At 39.0% G+C, this 23,124-nt stretch overlaps 1 protein-coding gene across 4 annotated transcripts in view; it reads left to right on the top strand.

The window, feature by feature from the left end:
* Nucleotides 1–23,124, top strand: part of WWP1 (WW domain containing E3 ubiquitin protein ligase 1) — a 79,814-nt gene that overhangs the window by 9,599 nt on the left and 47,091 nt on the right. For all 4 annotated transcript variants that reach the window (XM_033126853.1, XM_033126856.1, XM_033126857.1 and 1 more), the window contains exons 2-5: nucleotides 8,016–8,111; nucleotides 13,117–13,207; nucleotides 18,348–18,486; nucleotides 19,128–19,252. In XM_033126853.1, the coding sequence (XP_032982744.1) occupies nucleotides 13,138–13,207; nucleotides 18,348–18,486; nucleotides 19,128–19,252 (334 nt within the window). In that variant the 5' untranslated portion in view covers nucleotides 8,016–8,111; nucleotides 13,117–13,137. The remainder of the gene's footprint in view (nucleotides 1–8,015; nucleotides 8,112–13,116; nucleotides 13,208–18,347; nucleotides 18,487–19,127; nucleotides 19,253–23,124) is intronic.

Here is a 23,124-nt window from a genome sequence, read left to right as displayed (position 1 = left end):
TTGGTTTTCTCAAGTATAAGCACAGACTGTTCAGATGTTGGCCAAGGGATCAATCAAATTTGTAATTGGCTGTTCTTACTGTAAATGGAGGACAGGGAGTACAAAATTAAATTATTTGTAAACTACAATTGCAACTTTGTGAAAAAATGTGTATTGGAGGAAAATAATGGTATAAAAATGAAAATAATTGTGAGTTAGGTTGGTGTGATTATGGGATTGCTGGTATTTCATGTTTTCATGAAATATGCAGTAATTTTAGTCAAGTAATTCTAAGCTAGAAAATCTCAGTGTGTTCTGTGCTACATTTCTTATTTAATAAGATTATGCAGTCCCAGAGAATTTAGAAGCCGTGTCTCACCAGCCATTAAATAAGACTGCTTTTGTTTAGGGCAGTGTTCTCTAAGCTGGTGGCTCTTGGAGGAGTATTTTTTTTCATGAACTTTTTTCATTTTGATGACAATTTTAAACAACAACAAAATTAATTTGAGAAGTATAGTAGTTCATTTAAAAGAGCACCTGAAACTAAATAAGACTCTTTGATTTTAAGCCTGTTTGCTTGTTTTGAGATTCAGTGGGCACTAATTGTCCTTCATTAGCAGATATATATCAAACACTCGTGGGCACCAGTCTTTGAGGGAGGCACGTGGATGCAGTGATAAAGATTTTTCCTTCTCTTTTGGAATTTACAATTAGTATGCAGTGAGAAAAATGAAGCTATTTTGATGAACACAAAATTTTGTAATCAGGGATTCTGGATAAAAATAGATAGAATTCATTCAGTATTTACTATGTGCCAGGCACCATGCAAAGGCTTTTGGTAGTTTTTCTCGGTCAGCAATTTATTTTGGAATTTTGCTTTGATTATGCAGGAGCAATGCACGTACATGCAAATAAGTATTTGTGCCAGCCCTGAAACACCTCTGTGGAATGATAGCTGTCATTGTACAGTACAAGTGCTTTAGCTGTATGGGTCTGGTAGGCTTCTGTGCCTTGGTCTTGATAGCTTACCACCATTTGTAGTGTTTCTGTGGGAAAATCTGTACTGTGTTCTATGCAGCCATGTTTCTCCCAGATTTTTAGAGAAGTCCAGTTGATATATAATCTGGGGATTAGTATATGACTTCTGAATTATTTTGAATAACGAGAGCTAGAGAATGTGCAAGTTTAATGAGCTTTTCTCTGGTTTATGTACTTTTGGCTGTTTGAGTATTTAATAAGTCAAAGGAGCATTTTAGGTAACATCCTTTACTTTTGTATTGGACATTCTTATATTGAGCATTTATTTAAGGCTGTGGAGATGAAATCACACTGGTTAGGTGGACGTGGACTTGAAGGTCAGAATTAGCTGGGCAAAGATGGGAGATAGTCCCACCTGTACAGGATTTTCTTCATAATATTTTAATTTAGTGACATTTAAAAAAACCTAACTACCCTAACCAATTCCACAAGGCTAATGTTTTATTAATTGTGAATCTTCATTTAATACTCAATTTATTGATTATTTAGTAAAGGCTGAAACCTGGGGTAGGGGCTGGAATTATAAAGATGAGTTGTACACCCAAAGGGTGAACTCAGCTGGCACCAGAGCCCCACCAAAGTAAATTGTGCTCCATGGGCTCAGCCACTGCACCACAGCTCCTCCACTGTAGCCACGGCCATCCTTCACAGCCAGTCAGCCTAAGAGCCAAATCCCTCCTATTGCGTGCCAACAGCAATCAAAGCTCAACTATAACAGGAGGACACACACAACCTACACAAGGGACACATCTGGAGCTCCTGACTCAGGTGACCAGGGAGACTGTACACTGGGTCCCACAGGACACCTACTACCGTGTTTCCCTGAAAATAAGACCTAGTCGGACCATCAGCTCTAATGCGTCTTTTGGAGCAAAAATTAATATAAGATCCAGTCTTATGTTAGGTAGGTCTTATTTTAGTATAAGACTGGGTCTTATACTAATATTTGCTCAAAAAGACGCATTAGAACTGATGGTCTGGCTAGGTCTTATTTTCGGGGAAACACGGTACATGAGGCCACTCTACCAACACTGGGAGATGTAACAGCTCTACCTAACATAGAAACAAATACAGGGAGGCAGCCAAAATGAGGAGATAAAGAAACACATCCCAAATGAAAGAACAGAAGAAAACTCCAGAAAAAGAATGAAACTAAATGGAGACAAACAATTTACCACATGCATAGTTTAAAACACTGGTTATAAGGATGCTCAATGAACTTAAGGGGAAGAGTGGATGAACTCAGTGAGAACTTTAACAAAGATATAGGAAACATAAAAAAGAACCAGTTAGAAATGAAGAATACAATAACTGAAATTAAGAATATATCAGTAGATTAGATGAAGCAGAATATTGAGTCAGTGATTTGGAAGACAAGGTAGTGGAAAACACCAATCGGAACAGCAAAAAGAAGAAAGAATCCAAAAAAATGAGAGTTTAAGCGGCCTCTGTGCCACCAGGAAGCATACAAACATTCACGTCATAGGTGTACCAGAAGGAGAAGAAAGAGCAAGGGATTGCAAACCTATTTGAAGAAATAATGACTGAAAATTTCACTAACTTGATGAAGGAAATAGACATACAAGCCCAGGAAGTACAGAGAGTCCCAAACAAGATGAGCCCAAAGAGGCCCACACCAAGACGCATCATAATTAAAATGCCAAAGGTTAAAAACAAACAGAAAATCTTACAAGCAGCAAGAGAAAATCCCCTAGTTACCTACAAGGCAGCTCCCATAAGACTGTCAGCTGATTTCTCAACAGAAACTGCAGGTCAGAAGAGACTGGCACAAAATATTCAAAGTGATGAAAAGGAAGAACCTACAATCAAAATAACTCTACCCAGCAAAGCTATCATTTAGAATCCAAGGACAGATAAAGAGCTCCCCATACAAGAAAAACCTGAAGGAGTTCATCACCGCTAAAGCAGTATTACAAGAAATGTTAAAGGGACCTCTTTCAGAAGAAGAAGAAAAGATAAAAAACATGAATACTAAAATGGCAATAAGTACATACCTGTTAATAATTACTTTAAATATAAACAAATGCTCCAATCAAAAAACATAGGGTGGCTGAATGGATAAGAAAACAAAACCCTTACATGTTATTCCAAGAGACCCACTGCAGATTGAAAGATGGACTGTAAGTAAAGAAATGGAAAAAGATATTTCATGAAAATGGAAAAGAAAAAAAAAAGCTGGGTTAGCAATACTTACGCCAAAATAAACTAAAAACAAAGGCTATGACAAGGTACAAGGACCCAGCAGTTCCACTTCTGGGTAATTATCCGAAGAAAACCAGAACACTAATTTGAAAAGACATATGCATCGCTATGTTCATTGCAGCATTATTTACAATAGACGAGATACGGAAACAACCTAAGTTTCCATTTGTAGATGAATGGATAAAGAAGAGATGGCACATATACAATGGAATATTACTCAACCTTAAAAACGAATGGAATCTTGTTATTGTGACAACATGGATGGACCTAGAGGGTATTAAACTAAGTGAAATAAGTCAGACACAGACAAATATCATATGATTTCACTTATATGTGGAATTTAAAAAACAGTAAATGAACAAACAAAACTTACAGAGAACATTTTGATGGTTGCCAGATTGGGGGTGGGGGTTGGTGAAATGGGTGAAAAAGGGGAAGAGATTAAGATGTGCATATTGTCAGTTATGAAAATAGGGATGTAAAGTACAGCACAGAGAATACAGTCAATATTGTAATAGTTATGTATGGTGTCAGATGGGTACTGGATTTATCGGGGGGATCACTTTTTAAGTTACATAAATGTCTAATCACTATGTTGTACACCTAAAACTAATACTGTATGTCAACTCTAATTGAAAAAGAAAAAACAAAAAGTTGTAATAAAGATATTTACAGTATAATGGGGGAGATAGAAAAATATACATGGTTAGAGTGCTATGAAACACATAGCAACTAAACAGTCCAAAATGGGAGAGATGACTCTTGAGCTGAGTCTTGAAAGATGATTAGAAGTAAGGTCGATGAACACTGAGGAAGTCAAATTGCAGGAAATTAATGGGCATCAGTTTCGAGGGGGTTATAAGCCGTGGTAATTGGAGGAGGCACGAGGTTAAATTCAACAAGGCTTTTGATTACTGCAGTGAAGAGTATATGCAAATGTTTGTTGATTTGAGTAAGGGAAAGAAATTTGTATTAATTATAAAATTGATAGAACAGATGGGTTATAGAGTAATTTTGAGAGCAAGGCATTCACATAGTTTGGAAATGATTGGATATTGGCAGTAAAAAGGGAACCTAGAGATGGATCAGGGTTTTAGAACTGTTACAGGATAAACAGGCATATTAAGAATTTGAAGTGTTTATTTGAGCAAGAATCTATTCAAATGGAATGTCAAGCAGGAAGTGGTTAGGAGTGCCCTGTGGACAGGAGCCAGGGGAAAGATTTATAGAGAAAGTGCCAAAGCAGAAAAGAGAAATTATTTGACTGGCTATAGCTTGAACCTAGTTGGCTGTTTGAGACTGGTTGTTTTGATTAGCGTTTTGATTTCAACACCTTGCGGCATTCAGGCGTAGATTTTTGGTTTGATTATGTAGGCCCCCATTGCATTAGAGGCAGCAATGCCTCAAATTGCCTCCTTGTTTAATTAATTTAACAGTGCTTAGAAAATGAAAATGATGTGTGTGGTGCATTTCAGTGGAAGATTTTTGAGATAAGTTCATTGTAAAGCAGAGAGATTTTCCATGTAATTGTTCGAGAGGAATAACACTTAAAAATAAAAAATACAGTTGAATATAAACTCATTATACACGAGAAAGTGAGATTGGTTAAGAAAGTAGGAAGAGAATGAATTTATGAAAGGGGAGATGTGAGGTATGTTTGAAAAAGAAGTCAAGAAAAGAGGTCTCAATTTGTATTGCTGGAAAAGAAGAGGTGAAAATTGGAGGAATGAAAACAGAACCAAAAGGCTTGGGAAAAATTAATGTATTTACCGCCTCTGGTTGAAAATCTGAAATTGGGTGGAGATAATAAGAGTTGGGTACTAATACTGACTTAGGAAATTTGACATTTTGAAGATTAATACATTTTTCTCATCAAAACCACTTCAGTGGTCCTCCTGTGAAGTGCCATATATTGTGCACGAAGAGGAACTTTGAAACTGACTGAAAGTACACAAAGATGAAGACAGAAAGATGAGGTTATTAGATCCTATGGTTAGATAGGACTTGTGAGGTTAAAATAAGCACCTAAACTCTAGTCAGGTTGAAAGGTCCCCGTGGGGGCCCATCCTTATTTGCCCTTTGGTAGGTATGGCAAGTGCTCTTCAAGTCACTGGAGTGGCTCTGTTTTAGAAGGGTTGTTCTTTTTCCTGGTGGCACTTGTAAATTATCAGGAGGGTGACTGTGTTTCAAGAGGATTAATCAGTGATCGCAGAGATTTCTAAGTAAAAGGTTCTAAGCAAAGTACAAGTAAACATGGAAAGGCTGTTCTAAGAACGCCGCAGGCTGCTATCCCAAATGGTTCAAAGTGGAAGCGTGCATTGAGATCCTGCTGCCCAACTTATGTGAAGGTCTCGGAGGGCAGGGCACGGTGGTTGAGGAGAGATCCTGGGAAGAAAAGGCCTGTGGGTGATAGGATCGGAAGGTAAAGTAACGTTGGCATTGCATTGTTAACACTGAAAACCATCGCACTTCGCCTGTTTCCCTGAGATACGGTGTGAAAGTGCTGTGCAAACAGAAAGTAGTGGTACTATTGCCACTAGGTGCTGCTGGGACCCAGAGCTGCAGGGAGTGAGGGTGCTGAGGGAAGTGGACAGGTAGATACTAAAGGGGCAGAGAGAACCGTTGGGAGATTGTGAGCACAGTAGGGCTTCAAGTCCGGGTGGTCACCTGTGCTAATCAGTGGGAGGGAGATTGGCCAGCAGTTGCTGGCAGAGGTGTGGAGACCGGCGTGGGAAGAACAGTAGGATTCAGTGTCCTTAGGAAGCTGTTCAGGAAGTTGGCAGTGTCTTCAGATCCTTAGGAGACCACAGCGGTGATTATTCGGAGAGTTTGGTGAAAGTGAGCGATTCTCAGGGCTACACTGAGAAAGCTTCCTGCTCCCTTGTCTTCCGCGTCCGCACGTGCAGTCCAGTGGTGTGACTCGGGACTTAGTGGTGTGCCGTCCCTGGAAAGTGAATTTCCCCCTTCTGAATATTTGGGTCATACAGAAATGTAAAATCTAACAGAATTATGCTTTATTATCACAGGATTCCACTAGAAAAATCTCTTTGAGTTACATTAAAAAAGATATTTATGCAGTAGAGCCATTCCACGGTTTACTGCGGTTACCAAACACCCTTCCAGGTGGACCCAGAACTGCGGGGTTTCCCAGGGAGCAGGACCAAAAGCTGGATGAGCTGTCACCCTCTTGTTTACTCTCATTTTATAAACTCATTGAAATGACCAAAAATATCTTCTGTAAATGTTCTCCACATATAGAAGTAATTTGTTTAAAATCAAATTCCATAGTTTGAGTTAACGTTTTTATGAAATACTTATTTTCTGCTTTAGAATTGCAGAATCTTGGATATTTTAGGGCAAGGGAGAATGCTTGATTGATCTCTGTCTTTGCCATGTTCACAGAGTTCTAAATTTTGTGCTGTTGATGCAATAGCTTTGCCTAAATGCAGACTTCCTAACCTTTAAGTTCCATGTTCATTAGACTCAACTTCTCTAGCACCTGATATCTACCATCCTGTCTTTTCCTGAGATGTTTCCTGTGTGTTAATATTGTCTTCTAGACTTGATATTGAAGTTGGGACTTTGTCCTTTGCCATCTTTGTGTTCTTGCCATACCCACTTTACAGACTAAGCAGTCAATAAGTATGTTATTAATTGATCCAGGCAGATAGATATGTGACAGTATTTCTCTGGCTTTTCCAAGTGTTAATGCTGTGTATGCATTGTATGCAAAATGGATCAGGTCTGTTTTTCAAAATGTCGCTTTCTGACTTAATGACATCTGAAAGTAAACAAGCAACTAAGATCTTTTAAGTGAGGGTTTGACAGTCTATAACCTTGGAGGAATGAAAATGTAGTTTAATATCTACATTAAAGACTCCATTCTTTGCAGCTGAATAAAAATGAACCTTTATTTGGCATTTTTAAAGGGTTGAGCTACACGTAGTCAGTTTATGTATAAATGGCCATATGCTCCGGGCATAGGTTATGACCTAAATTCATTTGGATGCGTAACGAATTTGCTTAAAGTCTGTTAAAACTCAGGCTTTGTTTTTTCTTTTGCCATGCTTCTTGGTCACACAGCTGTTAAGTGGCAGGATTGGAAATGAAATCCACATGGTCTGACTCCAGAGTTGGCTCTTGCAAACTTTGTGCCGTTTTGTTTCCCACCATTTGCTCCTCTTCATATCCCCTGTCCTGGTTATGGCACCATCATCTACCTAGGTAGTGAGGTGCGAAATTTTAGTCTTTCAGAATGCTTTCTAACCCTCAGCGATTCTGTAACCATCTGGTCAAAGGACTTATACAAATCCTCCGGTTTTTTGTTCACACTACCAGTGCTTTTGTGCAGATAAATGCATTTTAAATTGAACGCCATTGCTGCCCAAGTTATTCTTCTAAAATGCAGTTCTAGTTATTGAAATCTCTCAGTGTCTATCAGTTACCTTCAGGATAAACTTCAAACTATGCTGGATATATTTTGAATGCCGCATAAACCATTCCATAGGATCCTGTACGGTTTCGGTAGCCTGTTTGCTCCTCGCCTCATCACGTTACACTGTCCTTGCATTCCATTTCCCAGCCATTCCAGCAGTTCTCTGCGTGCCCTCTGCTCTCCGTCATTCGAGAGCAGTTCACGCAAAGGTTGCCTTTGAACCTTGTCCTGATTCCTGAAGGTTGGATTCTCCACTTTCTCTTGGGTGCCCCCTATGTACTACTTGACCTCCTGCATTTGTTTCAGGAACTCACACTGAAAGCTCTTTATTTGTTCCCAGGTTTGTCTCCTCACTAGACTATGAGCTCCTTGAAAGAAGGCATCGTGTCTTACTCATCTTTATATCCCCAGTGTCTAGCACAGTTCCTGGTACAGAGTAAGTGATTAACAATTCTTTTTACACTAACACTGTATTTAATCGTCCAACTCGATGCATGTTGGTAGTTAATTATACCTGTGTAGACCTGATAATATGTGGTCATTAAAAAAAAAATAGGGCCATAGACTTTTAACACTTCTGAGGTTCAATTTCCTCATCGATAAGATGGGAGAGTACCTCCCTACTCATACAGTTACTGTAATGCTTAGATTAAAGACTATATATAGCAGTATGTTATATTATTCTATGTGCCATACGACTTTGTTATTAAGTGAAGTGTGGGAACTAATTCTTTGTGGAAATTGATAATTTTATTTGTTGTGTATCTTCCCTTTCAAGGCAAGATGGTACCATTTTTGAACCATGTCCACCATGTTTTGCAGTTTAAAATTGCAGTTACTAGTTACCAGAGTCATGCACTCGTGAGTGGGAGGGTTGGTTTACATGGAACAAAGGGAGAAAAACCTTAGGGGTGGGACCTGGGGACAGAAAGTGGTAGAGTGAGCAATCTTTTACCTAGTTGGCATCGTTTCCCAGTCTGCATAGTGTTTCAAACGTCACAGTTCTTTTCAAGTAGCTAATCCTATGCCTTGTTTCCTTTATTCTCCGCAGTTGCCTTCCTGGCTAACTCACTAACAAAGCCCCTCAATTTTCTTTTAATCTCCCTCCCACTGACATAATATCTCACCTATCCATAGGTCCCTTGTGTACTGTTCAGAGTCTTTCCTGGAAAACCAGTTACACTGTGTGAAAGCTGTGCTTCTCCTTCCTTTCCTTCATGGCTGCAGACGTACTCCCTTCCCTCATACCCGGTGAATCAGTGAACTGACGTTCTCGTTTCTGCTGCTCTGCCTTCCGTGCATTGTTGAAATGTTTGAGTCATGTGACTTGAACATCCCAATTTCTATGTTAACATACGGAAGTTAATAATAAGAGCAGGCATTTGAGAGCTAGCCGCTCAGTGTAAACTGGGTCAGTACCAGCAGTTAGAGTTTCCGTGAGCGCCTCTGTAACCCCATATTCTTGTCTCCCCAACCCCTGAAGGAACTGCTATTCTGAGTGTGTTTTGATCTCCTCTTTTTTTTAATGGTATTATCACAAATATATTGAGTTTAATAGTTTTTATGTTTATAGGCCTTTTAAAGCTTGAGCAAATGGTGTAATATTTTATTATAGAGGAAAATCTAATTTACAAATCTTTATACATTTCTAAGAAGACATTCAAGCATCATAAAAGAATACATAGAAAAATCTCAGTGTGCACATTTAAATTTATAACAAGAATATAGTCGTGGAGACTTATTTTTGGACTGTGTGGCTATCGCTGTACCACATACAAAGTAAAGCTCCTTGTCCAGAGTGTGGAATGTCACAGAGGCGTTCCCACGCTAGTTTGTGCTGACGTGTTTCTGTTAGAGTCCTGGCAGACTCCCTGGAAGTGACAGCTTTTCACGGGTTGGCCCTTTGACTTCAGATCTTCAGTGGGCTTCATTCAGTGTGTGTTGATCAGACAGCCTGAGACTCAGGGCCCACAGTGCCCCTGTTTCTGGGGTTCTTCTTCAATCATGCATCATGGGATTTTCAGAGAAGTGCAGAGCAGAAGATGGATCATGATAAATGCCAGAGAAATTCATTTCCTTCTTGTCTTTCGGAGTTGGAGGCACCTTTGGATGGCCTCGGCGTAGAGCGTGCCGTCTTGGAGGTGGGACTAGAGAGAGGCAGTGTTAACCCTCAGAGCCCTGTTTGTATGTCTTTGTCATTCACTGTTACGTTCCTAAGATCCATTTGTGTTGCTGCCTAAGCTACACCTACTGCATTCCTCCTCCCTGCTGCATAATGCCCCGTTATATGAGTTAGCCGAGGGCATTGAACGGCTTCTATCCGTGGCCCGTGCAGTATTGTTCGTGTTTATGTTTATGAGGAATGCTTGTACTTGGCACATAAATAGAAAATTTTCATAGTCTATATCTAGAATTGCTCGTTGAAGGATAAGCAAGCGTTCAACTTTGCATGATAATGCCACATTGTTTTCAACAATCTTGACACCTACCATCAAGATTTTACCAATGGAAACGCCTAGTACCAGTGTCCAAGAGCCACCACTTTTTGGCCATTATTTGGTACTGGCAAAACTTCCAGTGAGTTGAAAATATCATCTCATGTGGTCTTAACTTCTATTTCTCTGGTGAAGCATGAGATTCTGTATCTTTTCATGTAATTATTGGCCTTACAAATTTCCTTTTCTGTAAAGTTCCTGTTTGGGTTTTTGCCCATTTGCCTACTGTGTTGCCTTATTTTCTGTAGTTCTTATACAGTTTAAATATTACTCTATAGTTAGTTTTGTTTTTTATAAATATCTCCCAGTTTGTGTTTGCTTTTTGGTTTTCCTTATGATGTTTTGTGACAAGTTCTCGGCTTTCACGTAGTCAAAATATTCACTCTTTTCTTCTTTGGTTAGTATGTATGTTTAAGAAATCCTTCTGATCTAGGAAGACACGAAACAATAATTTTCTGCTGTAATTTCTTCTAAAAGTTTTAAAGTTTGCCTTTTGTATTTACATCCCCAGTCCACCTTGAATTGATTTTGTATATGATGTGCGGTAGGGACAGTTTCATGTTTTCCATATATTATAGATAATTTCAGGACCATATAATGGTCCCTCCTTTCCCAGAGATCTGCATTGCTGCATCTGTCACATGAGTGTGGCCTGACATACACTGGTCTGTTTGTTTCATTTACTCTTCATCAGTCTCACCAGGAGTTGTGGTTTTAGTGTTTCTAAAAACTCTGACTTTATTGATCCTCTCTGTTACCTTTTTCTTTTACTTCATTAGTTTCCCCTACTTTCTTTGGTTTTACTCTGTTATTCATTTTAACGTAACAGATTGTCTTGTTAACTCATTAGTTTTCAATCTTTCTTCTTTTTCTAGTATAAGTCTGTAAGATTATAGATGTGCCTCTAACTTAATGTATCCCACAAGTTTTCATATATGGTATTTTTGTTATTCAATTCCTAGCATTTTTAGAGAAATTTCCAATGTTGATATTGGTTCATTAATTATGACAAATGTCGCATACTACTGTAAGATGTAATAATAGGGGAAACTAGGTCTGGGGCATGTGAGATCTCTACTATTTTCACAACTCTTCTGTAAATCTGAAACTATTCTACAATAAAGAGTTTAAATTCTAGTGGGTTCTTTTTCAAATAACGCAGTGCCATTTTCGTAGCCTCTTATTGCTCGACCATGTTTTATTTTATCTTTTTTTGCTGAAACTAATTTTTAGAAGTTTATTTTTGGTAATCATAATATGTAAAGTCCTTGGAGGGTTGGAAACTAGTATTTTTTGTTTCTGCTGACTCACTCATGGTGGCTTGTTCTCTGTAAATTTGATTTTTTTCAAATATAGGCTCATATTGGCTCCTCTTCTTCCTGGCATCCCAGTGGCTTCTGTGGGCTGTCTTCCCTGAGAACCTACGCATATAGTCCTGCTGTGAGCAGAGGTTCCTGGGGTTGGGCCCTTGCTCCCGGGGAGGGGCAGGGCAGGGTCTCAGCTCCTTCCCCTGGCAGCGACCCTGTGTCTCCAGGCCCCAGTGCCTCTATCTGCCTGCACATCCTGGGCAGTGCTCTAATTAAACAAAATTGTTTTGCTTACTACTCACCATTCCGTTCTGTTACTTCAACTAACTTTTTAAAAGTGGGTTGTTTTTTTTTTGTTTTTTTTTTTTGGCTACCATTATATGGAGTGAGAGCTGACTTGGTAATTTCATACTTCTTGAGAACATAACAGTGTTTGAAAAGTACATTGGTTTTAATTTATCCAGGATCTGTTTGCATTAAAGCAGGAAGACCTTTCAAAATATCTACAAACCAGACTGCTAGAAACTGCAAACCCACAGTTTACAGTGGTTTCTCATATAAACATGACAACTGATACAAACATGACAGCTGTGGGTAGATGCTGTCCTTGAGCCCTTTTTCTCATCTGCAGGATGAGTGTTGGCCTGAATGATGTTTCAGAACATGTGACTATATGTTAATTAGAATCGGATACTCATAGAGAGCAGTTTATCTTGTCTTTTTACACAAACACACACATGCACACACAGATACATAACGTTTGCAACTATAAGTAAGTGAAGAAAGTAGAATGATTTTAGAACACTGGGCTCCTTAAGTTAGAGAAGACTCCAAGTGGAGCCTAGAAAAGACTACAGACAGGGAAAAACAGGCTAGACATCAGTATTCATTAGTATTTCTCAATCCTGCCCAGAATGTTCTGCTTTATGTTTAGTAAGTTAATGGTGGATAGTTTAGCCTCAAAGTATTTGTCATGCAGAAGAAAACTGAAGTAGGTCTGCCTTGTAGTTTATTTAAAAAGTAGAAATTGGGATGGAGGAGTGAAGCAGAACTTGAAAAAAAATATTAAAAGAAGCATGCAAGGTTTATTAGGGACATGCCGACTGATGCGGTATATAGACCTGAACTAGGTACTATGTTGGAAAACTATGATAAAGGGCATTGTTGGGACCGTTGATGAAATCATAGAATGTGTATTGGATAATAGTAATATCTACACTAGTTAAATTCCTGAATTTGGTCATTGTACTGTGGTTATTTAAGAGAATATTTTCATTCTTAGGAAATGCACCCTAAATATTAAAGGGTAAGGGGAGAACTACTCAGGTGGTTCAGGTAACACGTACATATTATAATATGTAATAAAATAGGTTACAATTATGTGTGTGTTTATTTTATTGATAAATCATCATGTGACCCTAGTGTCTTTGCTCAGATTGACCCACTTACGGTTTATTGGCCATATTGTGCTTATAAGATTACCTGAGTTTTAAATGGAGTACAACTGTGCATATACCAACATGTGATGGGTTGAAAAATACTGTATTAGGTGTGGTTTCTTAATTGATTCAGCTAGTTTTAATCATAGTGAAAATTACAATCTCTCGCCTAACACATGAATTAATTAAATGTTTTATAGGTTTCAGTTGAATTTTGGGACATGGCCACTGCTTCACCAAGGTCTGATACTAGTAATAACCACAGTGGAAGGTTACAGTTACAGGTAACTGGTAAGTTATTTTTATAAGTTAAAATCATGATTCCCAGATGAAACTTTCTTTTACTTCTAATTCAGCAGATTTATTGCATAAGTATCTTTTCTTGTAGATTCATACTATAGTGTGTTTGTTGCAAAAGGCCTGAAAGGTAGACACCCTCTAAAAGTATTTTACTTATTCAGTAAATATTTATAGAACCTGTGCTTGATGTAGAGAAGATACATCCTCTTTGATGGTGGGAGAATTTGGGTACTGGAATAAGCATCAATGAGTTGGTCCTTAACTGTTTATTAGGATGGAGAAGGAGGCTGAAGGCCTTTCATCCGTTTAGCCATCCATTCAAGTCAGTGGGCCAGTATTTGTAAGCGGAACGACGTACACGTATATGAAAACACAATGCCCTAGGTCTCCGGGAAGTTACAGTGGTGAAACAGGTTCATTTTGTGTGGACAGTTCCTGTGCACGGTCGTCATTAACTGGGTACATGGGGACTCAGGTATTGCAGGTGTGCTTGGGATTGGAGAGGGCCTGTGGACTTTCAGAGGACTCAGAGGGGGACACTTTAACTCCTGCAGGAGGAATCGCTTTCATCTCAAATGAGGTTGGCAGCAGAGAGCATTGAGAGCGAGGGGACAGCGTTTGCAAAAGCATGGAAGGGCCATGGTGAGGGGCCTTCTGATCATGCGTTCTTGATGCTTGGAATACGTGATTCAAGGAGAGTGGTCCTTAAGCCTTCAGTTTCACTTCTAGAAATTTATTTTTTTCTGTTATAGTCCTGTAACAGATATTTATATTTTTATATAATTATAAACAGTTTATAATTGATGAAGTATTAATATCACTTATAAAATGATAAACTATATCATTTATATAATTATTGTTTATATTTATGTTATTTATATAACAATATAAATATCTGCAAAATAATTTCCTAGAAGTAATGTATACCGGGGGGTGCCAAAAAAATTATACAAGTGGACACTGGTTAACGTTGCTCAAGCAGTAGTTGGCTGTAATCAGAAGGGTCTGGACGCTGATAGGAACCACTTTGAGCACCTCTTGTAATTGCAGGAGTCAAACGTGACTTGGATTCATCTTTTGTTATCGGAATATATTGAGTATTACAATTTTAATACAGTTTTCCTTTCTTAAAATGTGTGTACATTTTTTGGGGCACCCTCTGTATATAGAATTTGTATTATATATTATATATAAATATGTACATATATAGAAAGATTATAATATATATCATATATATTTTATATATTACATATGTGTGTGGAGAGAGAGTTAGTTTGTATAGCAAAAGACTGACGGTGGAATTCTAGGTGGATAGTGAAATAAAGTGAAATGAAAGAAATGAATCTGCACGCCAGTAGGAGCCAAGTTCTACGACAGGATTGGTAAGTGAAAGAGCCAGGTGTGGCATAGTGTGGAATGAGCTGCCACATGGACGTAGAGCCTGGTGTGTGTGGCTGTGCCTGGAACACTACATAGAAGATTTGCCTCAGGAGGGTGGGAGTCGGGTCGGGAAAGAAGAGGTGCGTGAATTTGTACCCGAGTGCGGTGTGCACACGTGCGTGAGTTTGTACCGGAGTGTGGTGTGCACATGTGCATAAGCACACAGTAGTGAATACTCTTCAATATTTTAGATTTCAGGCTTTCTACAGGAAAGGGTCAGAAACAACATACAAGATATATAAAAAATAAGACTCGAGATTGAAAAACTAATGGGCTGTTGTATTCACATTTAAGTTATTAGTTGTTATGTTTTTACCTTAATAGTTTCACTTTTGAAAAATTTTAATCATATGGACCTTTTTCATGAGTGTTGTGAATTATGGATTTAACTTTATTCTTTCAAATGCTTCAACATTTATGGAATAATCTATCTTCTCGTTGATTTGGAATGCCACCATTATCATACTCTAATATCTTATTTCTGTTCTTTTCACCTCTGCTCTTATATCACAGGCATTCCAAAAAACTGTTTTAATTATTTTATTTTATAGTACTTTAAAAATATATATTGGGAAAAATATCTCCCTGCCCTATTACTTTGCATTTTAAAACTTGCCTTCACTATTCTCTAATTTTCTTTACCTTTCATTTATATTATAGAGTCCCCCTCCCTTTTCCTCTGTCACCCCTTTCAAAAAACCTGTTTCAGAACGAATATTAATGTTTCCATTTCGATCATTTAAAAATAATGTATTAAATCGGAGGTAATTGAAACCATTCAGTGCTAAAACTTCCAAGGCCAGGAATATATCATGTCATTTCCTTCAAGTTTTCTGTCCATCAGTAAAGTTTCATAGTTACCCTTAGGGTATCCTACACATTTCCTAAATTTATTATTAGAGTTTTGGATGGGGGGGAATCTTGTGATTGAGATTTTTAAATTAAATTCTCTCTCTATGCACACACACATGACTCTCTTTTTCTGATAGATTTTTAAAATTTATATAATCTTACATAGAGGACATTCTGTGTATACCGTGAAAGGAAATTCATTAATGGGAAAATAAAATCTATGTATCCCACTAATTGAACTTATTTGAATTCATGTTATGTTTTAGTTATTTAAAATCATAGTACTCTAGTTATTTACATGCAGATTTTTGGTCAGCCTACTGTAAAATCCTTGTGAGATTAAAAATTAAATTTAAAAAAAACCGCTGTCCTTGCCTTGCCAGCATCTGGTATTATTGATGACTTTGCCAGTTAAAGGTCCACAGTGGGTATATTTTGAATGTGTCTGCAGTTACTCAGGAGAGGTGACACTGCAGTCAGTAATAGTCACCCTGTAGTGTCAGCCTTCACTGATGTCAGCTGTGCTTGTCACGCCTTCCTCACCCGTGGTAACATCAGGTACTATTGGTCCTTGGTTTTTCAGATGAGGAAATCGAAGATCAGAGAGGTTCATTGACTTACTTAAAGTTAGATGGCCAGTAAGTGGCAGAGTTAAGATATGAACCCAGATGTGTCCAACCCAGTGCTTTTTCTTTCCTTTCCTTTTTTTTTTTTTTTAAGATTTAATTTTTTAGAGCAGTTTTAGGTTCACATCAAAACTGAGAGGAGGGTACAGAGATCCCCAAGCACCCCTGCCCCCACCCATGCTGTCTCCACATTATCACCACCTCCCACCCCCAGTGGTACGTGTGTTACAATAATGACACTACACGGACACGTCATCATCCCCCAGAGTCCACGGTTTCCACTGGGGTCTCTCTTGGTGTCGTATGTCCTGTGGGTTTGCACAGATGTGTCACGACATGGGTCCACCATTATGGCGTCACACAGAGTCGTCTCACTGCCCAAACATCCTCTGTGCTCCCTCTGACCCCCAATCCCTGACAGCCATCTGTCTGTCGCTGTCTCCACAGTTCTGCCTTTTCCAGGATGTCACAGAGTTGGAAGCATACAGTGTGCAGACTTTTCAGATTGGCTTCTCTCACTTAGTCACATGCATCTAAGTTTCCTCCGTGTCTTGTCATGACTCGATAGCTCATTTCTGTCTAGTGCTGAATGACATGCCACTGTCTGGATGGACCCCAGTTTATTTATCCATCACCTACTGAGGACATCTTGCTTGCTTCCAAGTTCTGGTGATTATGAATAAACTGTGATAAACATCCATGTGCAGGGTTTGTGTGGACATAAGTTTCCAGCTCCTTTGGGTAAATACCAAGGAGCACACTTACTGGATCACATGGTGAAAGTATGTTTAGTTTGTAAGAAACCACCAAACTGTCCTCTAAGGTGGCTGTACCATTGTGCATTCCCGCCATCAGTGAGTGAGAGTTCCTGTGGCTCCACGTCCTCGCCCGTGTTTGCTGTTGTCAGGGGTCCAGATTTTGTCCATTCTGATAGGTGCGCAGTGGATCTAATTGTTGTTTTAGTTTGCATTTCCCTGATGGCATGTGACATGGAGCATTTTTTCATATGCTTATTTACCGTCTGTATATCTTTGGTGAGGTGTCTGTGAAGGTCTTTGGCCCGTTTTTTAATCGGGTTCTTTGTTTTCTTGTTGAATTTTAAATATATTTTAGACTACAGTACTTTGTCAGATGTATCTTTTGTAAATATTTTCTCCAATTCTGTGGCTTTTTTTCTTATTCTCTTGACATCCTTCATGGAGCAGAAATTTTTAATTTTGATGAGGTGTTGCTTATCAATTATTTCTTTCATGGATCGGGCCTTGGGTGTTAAATCTAAAAAGTCATGTTCACACCAAAGTGTGTACCAACATTCATAGTGGTATTATGTACAACTGCCAGAAAGTGAGACAACCCAAATGTCTATCAGCTGGTGAATGGAGAAGTAAAAAGTGTGTTCACACAGTGGAATATTATTTGTCAGCAAAAGGAATGAAGTTCTGGCACCTGCGTGAACCTTAAAGCGTGCTAAGTGACAAAAGCCAGTCACAAAATGCCACATGAAATATCCGAGTAGGCAAATCTAAAGAGAAAGAAAGGAGGTTTACAGTTGATCCTGTAACAGTATGGGGGTTAGAGGCGCTGACCCTTCAAGGATAACTTCTGACCCTCCCAAAACTTAACTACGGATAGCCTACTGTTGACTGGAACCTTACTGAAAACAGCCAATTAACATATTCTGTATGTATGTGTATTATATACTCTATTCTCAAAGTAAGCTAGAGAAAAGAAAATGTTATTAAGAAAACCATAAGGAAGAGAAAATACATTTACAGTATTGTGTGTATTTATTGAAAAAAATCTGCATATAAGTAGACCTCTGTAGACCTGTATTGTTCTGGGGTCAGCTGTAGTTACCTGGGGCTTCAGGGAGGGGGCTTGGGAGAAAACAGGAGGGTGGCTGCTTAATGGTATGGGGTGTCTTTTTGGGGAGATGCCTAGTTTTTAAAATTGTAGTTGTGGTGGCACAGCCACCATTGAATTATATAGTGTAAATGAGTGAACTATAGTATGTGAATTATAGTTCAAACCACTGTCAAAACTCAAATGGTTCTCAGATGTTTTCATACTTTCGTTCTATTGTTTTTTTCATTCTGTCAATGAAAAGAGTTTGGGTTGCACAAGAAGCACAGTTCCATTTTTATTGATGTATTAGCATAAAATACTGCTTTCTGGCTACGTATATTCACTAGTGATTATCATGTTTCTGTTAGTTTCTAGTGCCAAACTAAAAAGAAAAAAGAACTGGTTTGGAACAGCAATATATACAGAAGTAGCTGTAGATGGAGAAATTAAGAAAACAGCAAAATCCAATAGTTCTTCTAATCCCAAATGGGATGAACAGCTAACCGTGTAAGTACCTTGTAAAAAAGAGTGGAGAAGCTTCAAAGGGGCATGTGCTCCTTGGGATTTTTTAAATTGTTATTTTGTAGGGTGACTTCAAAGTGATGACTTATTTTTCAGTATGAAGAAGCCTTTAAAGTATAAAAACATTGGGGATTAATTTCATTTTCTTTACAGAGGAGGCATCAATGGTCATTGCTTTTGCTTTATAAAGTACATTATTTCCATGTACTCATATTTTCTCTTACTGTGGTAAAAATAAAGGGCATAAAATCAATTATTCTTAATTTTGGCGTTCTGCACTACAGGGTTATAAATTTGTGTTTTAACCAGTGCCATCAATTGTCTAAAATCTATAGAAATATGTTCAAATAGAAATAATTATTGTGAAGTCTCAGACTCTTGAGGTATTACTGGTGTTTTGGTTCACCAATTATAAACATTCTTACCTAGCTAGTGAAGTCCTAATGTGCTTGAAGGCAAATACTGTTTTTATAATTCAGGTAGTTTACTGTTTCATACAATATTTTTTCCTCAAATAAACTGAATCATGGCTTTTGAAAAATGATTGAAGTAAATAATTAAATAGGAATTATTGCGTAGAATAATGGTATATCCTCCTATATTTTTATTGTAATTTACCCTTACAGAAATGTGACCCCACAGACCACACTGGAATTCCGAGTTTGGAGCCATCATACTTTAAAAGCAGATGCTTTATTAGGAAGAGCAACAATAGATTTGAAACAAGCTTTGTTAAAACACAACAGAAAGTGTAAGTTTTTGTTCTACCCTTTGTTTCTTTAAAAGTTTATTTTAGATGCTTTGCAAGTATCCTGAAGCCCCAAAGCAAAAATACTAGTTTTGTATTTGTAATGGAGAGCTTCGGTTATTGCCTGTGGCTGGTGTTGCCTGCGACAGGAAATACTATTTACAGCAGGTGGCCGTTCTCCATCCTACAGACTTAGAGCATGACCACAGGCCCTCATGATTTGCTCAAGAACACAGGTACTTGCTGTTATGATCGGAACACAAGTTTTCTGATCCTTAGGTGCTCAATTTTGATTAGAAGTAATAGAAAACCGATACGATTCTAGACAGCCTTGTAGCATTTAAAAATACACTGATAATTGATCAGATTCTTGGCTGCCTTTATTCAGCCTCTGGGCTTCGCACTTGACTCGGGTGTTAGTTATCAGTTGAATGAGCTCTAGTTAAATTTTGGAGTGTTGTGGGATTCATTTTTACACTTGATCTTAGCCAAAGGGCCGAGAAGCGATGTGTGGGATTCATTTTTAAAAAGCAAACCAACAAACACTACTTATGAACCGAACACTAACCCAACAAAAACATGACAACCTCGTGATAATAAAGATACTCAGTACAAAAACATTTTCTGTCCCACCGTCCAATTAGAATTCACTCACGGGTCTAAGAGAAAGGTTATCAGTGAGAAGGTGTGCCGTTTCTGAGGAGAGCTGTATCCAGAAAGTGTGTGACCGTCCCCTTAAGGGAACAGACTCTGTCTCCATGGAGAGAGGGCTCCGGGCGGTGGGGCTGTGTGCTGTGGTGTGCTGAGTCCTGCTCCTGTGTGTGAGGGAGGCCATGGGGGAGGAGTGCCGGGAGGAAGTAGACTGAGATGTTAGCAGAGAAGGACTCCGAGAGCAGGTCTGCCTTCAGGGAGCCTTGGATCTGCAGGCCTGAGAAGTCCTGCATGGTTTCTGGCAAGACGCTCGAAGAAGTCTGGTGTGAATGGCAGACAGAATAAAGCCCTTGGAGGCACATTACAGTGTGGAGGAGGTACCTGGAACCAGGAGAAGTATTTGTGGGGGCCTTGATATTCTCGGGTAATTTTAGGGATGCAGGGAATTGGTGTGGTCGTGTGGGGAATGTTACTGCAGAAATTTGAGTTGGCATTTATGTAAACTAAATCACAAACATGATGGAATTAGCAAGCAGCTTCAAAGCGGAGACTATTTTATTCATCTGTGTTTTTCAGTGCTTTCCATGATCAACAGCCAAAAGTTTAAAAAAATTCAAATGAAACCTTACAATGGAATCTTCCTGTATGTAAACACAGCGGTATTGGACCACACAAGTACACGCACGCACACACTCACCTGCCCTGACTCTGGGTACCCCAGCAGTTCCTGAACTCGTTTCTGTGGAACCCTGGGTCTCAAACCAGTTTGAAAAACACTGGGCTAGAAGATCAGGTCCAACTCCTTATAGTGGTAACTTAGTTTCTCTCATTTCCTGCTTCTGGCTTAGTTCTCCGAGTGTTCTGTCCAGCTAGTCTTCTACTTGTTGTTGTCAATAACTCTGCATTTGCTTAGTGTGTTTTCGTGTTTAGTTCTTTAATTACATGGAATTATTACGGAGAAGGGTATAAAAAGTGCATCTAAGTTCATTTCCCCCTGTTGCTACCCAGTTTGTCATAGTACGAATTTTTCTTACCATGGATGAATTTGGCCCACTTTCATTTTGTGTTCCGCTTAGTCAGCAGATCCTCCCTCCACCCCCCTTGTTTTGTCTTGTCAATGATGCAGGCTCTATGGTGAACTCATTCTTTTTGTCTAAATGCTATCGCAGTGTAACTTTTTCTGAACTATCATTATCTTTAAACATAAACTCACTTAAACGTGCCCTCCAGCCACTGGCAGAATTAGAAACAGACCCTGACTGTACTCAAGCCCAAAGATTGCCCTTAGCTGAATATCCAAGAAGGAACTAGCCATCAAAGGCTACAGAGTACAGGAGCCAGCCTCTGTAAGCAGAGCTGGCAGACCTGTTCTGTAAATATGTCGGCTTTGCAGCCGTGTAGTCTTCGTTGCACCCATTCAGCTCTGCCATGGTGCAGGAAAGCAGCCATAGAAAACATGCAAATGAGTGAGCGTGGCTGTGTTCAAATAAAACCTTGCTTAGAAAACAGGCAGTGGGTCAAATTTGGCCTGTGGACCATGGTTTGCTGACCCTTGGAATGGAGAGTAGAGTAGAGGAGATAATGGCAGTAGGTTTTTGAACACCAATGAAAAATAGGAATCTGCAGATCCATGATATCCCAAGGCAGATGATAAAGAAAAAGTCATGCCTAGACACATCAGAGTGAAATGCGTAACACCAAAGACAAAAAAGCAGCTAGACATAAAAACAGGTCATTTGCAAACATTTACAACTTAGAATTGCCGAATTAGCCATAATAGGAGAGGATACTAGAAAAATATCTTCAAAGAGTTGAGAGAAGGTCATTATCAATATAAAACTGCATGCCTAACAAATTTTTCGAGGATAAGAATACAAACATTTACAGTTACAGATTAAAGAATGAGAGAATTTACCAGCAGGAGATGGACACTAAAGAGATTTTAAACGGCTATTTTTTAAGAATCTACTCAAGCAGCTAAATATTTTAGGAACAAGAGCTAAATCTTCAAATTCCAGATAGTTTAAGTGGAGAGAAATGATAAGAATGACAGAATAGGGGTCAATATGGTTTTCTCCAGGTGTGTGTTATTAGGATCGAGATAAGTCTGAAATTCATGCTTTTGTACTATGTGTGTGTGTGTGTGTGTGTGTGTGTGCGCGCGCGCGCGCACCTTTTGTACTGCCCCTAGTTTCTCTAATTGTTTTTGTGATGTGGAGTGGAAGTGAGGTTTATGGTGGTACAAATGGTTGGGGTAGGTTTTCTGTAGGGTCTTCTTTTATTTTGTGGTTTTTAATTGTTTGGCAAAGAATTCCTTTCCAGAGATTAGTAGTATTTCCAGAGTTCTTTTGTCTTATTTTTTTTGTACTTGGATAATTAGTCAGTGTTTATGCTGGACCTTTGGTAAATAAAAAACTCAAACAGAACAAAACCCAAGACAAAAGTCAAGGAGTTTATCTAAGAAGTAAAGTGAACTATAATTTGCAAAGGTACAGAAAGCCAGTGAAGATCAGATTGAAGTAATTGGCCTCATTTTGAATAGCACAGGGAGCACTAATAACTTTTACTATATATTCTGTGGGATAGAAGAAGTTGAAGCGATCTTTAGTTGAAGTAAGAACTCAATGATCTTGAGTTGAAGTAAGAACTAGATATCCTAATAATAGGAAGAAAACATCTGGCCTTATATGAAAAAGAAAGAAGTCTCTTGTCACAGTACTTAGCCGTGGAGCACTTACTGTGTCAGGTGTGGGCTAAGAGCGTTGTGTGTGGTTTTGCATTTGGACCTGATGACTGTCCCTTGAGTGTGATGCCCTTGTTATCTCCATTTTGTATTCGGAGACTGAGGCTGAAAGTAGATGGAGTACTCACTCAAAGTGCAGCTACACGGAGCAGGGCCGATAAGTAAGCAAACCGTCTGACTCTCATGCAAACATTTTGCTGTAACCCCAAGTCGTACACGGTCGCCTGGGCTGAAGAGCAGGGTTGGGCACTTGCTGAGTCTGTCATCTGGATGCATTTCTATGTTCTCCGAGGTTTATACTGTGCAAAGGAGCAACTCGAGGAAACTGAGCGCGCACAGTGGGGGTGAGGACGGCGGGGAAGGGAGCCATCCTGCAGGGGGCCTTCTGATAAAAACGCTGATCCTTCCTCCACACGCAGCCAGGAAGTACGGGGTTACCGTCATCCCGCATCTGTAGTCTTAATTCTGAAATATTTCTGTA

Source organism: Rhinolophus ferrumequinum, chromosome 14 (genome assembly GCF_004115265.2).
Source record: "Rhinolophus ferrumequinum isolate MPI-CBG mRhiFer1 chromosome 14, mRhiFer1_v1.p, whole genome shotgun sequence".
NCBI classification, from domain to species: Eukaryota; Metazoa; Chordata; class Mammalia; order Chiroptera; family Rhinolophidae; genus Rhinolophus; species Rhinolophus ferrumequinum.
This window is presented reverse-complemented; position numbering and strand designations above follow the sequence as displayed.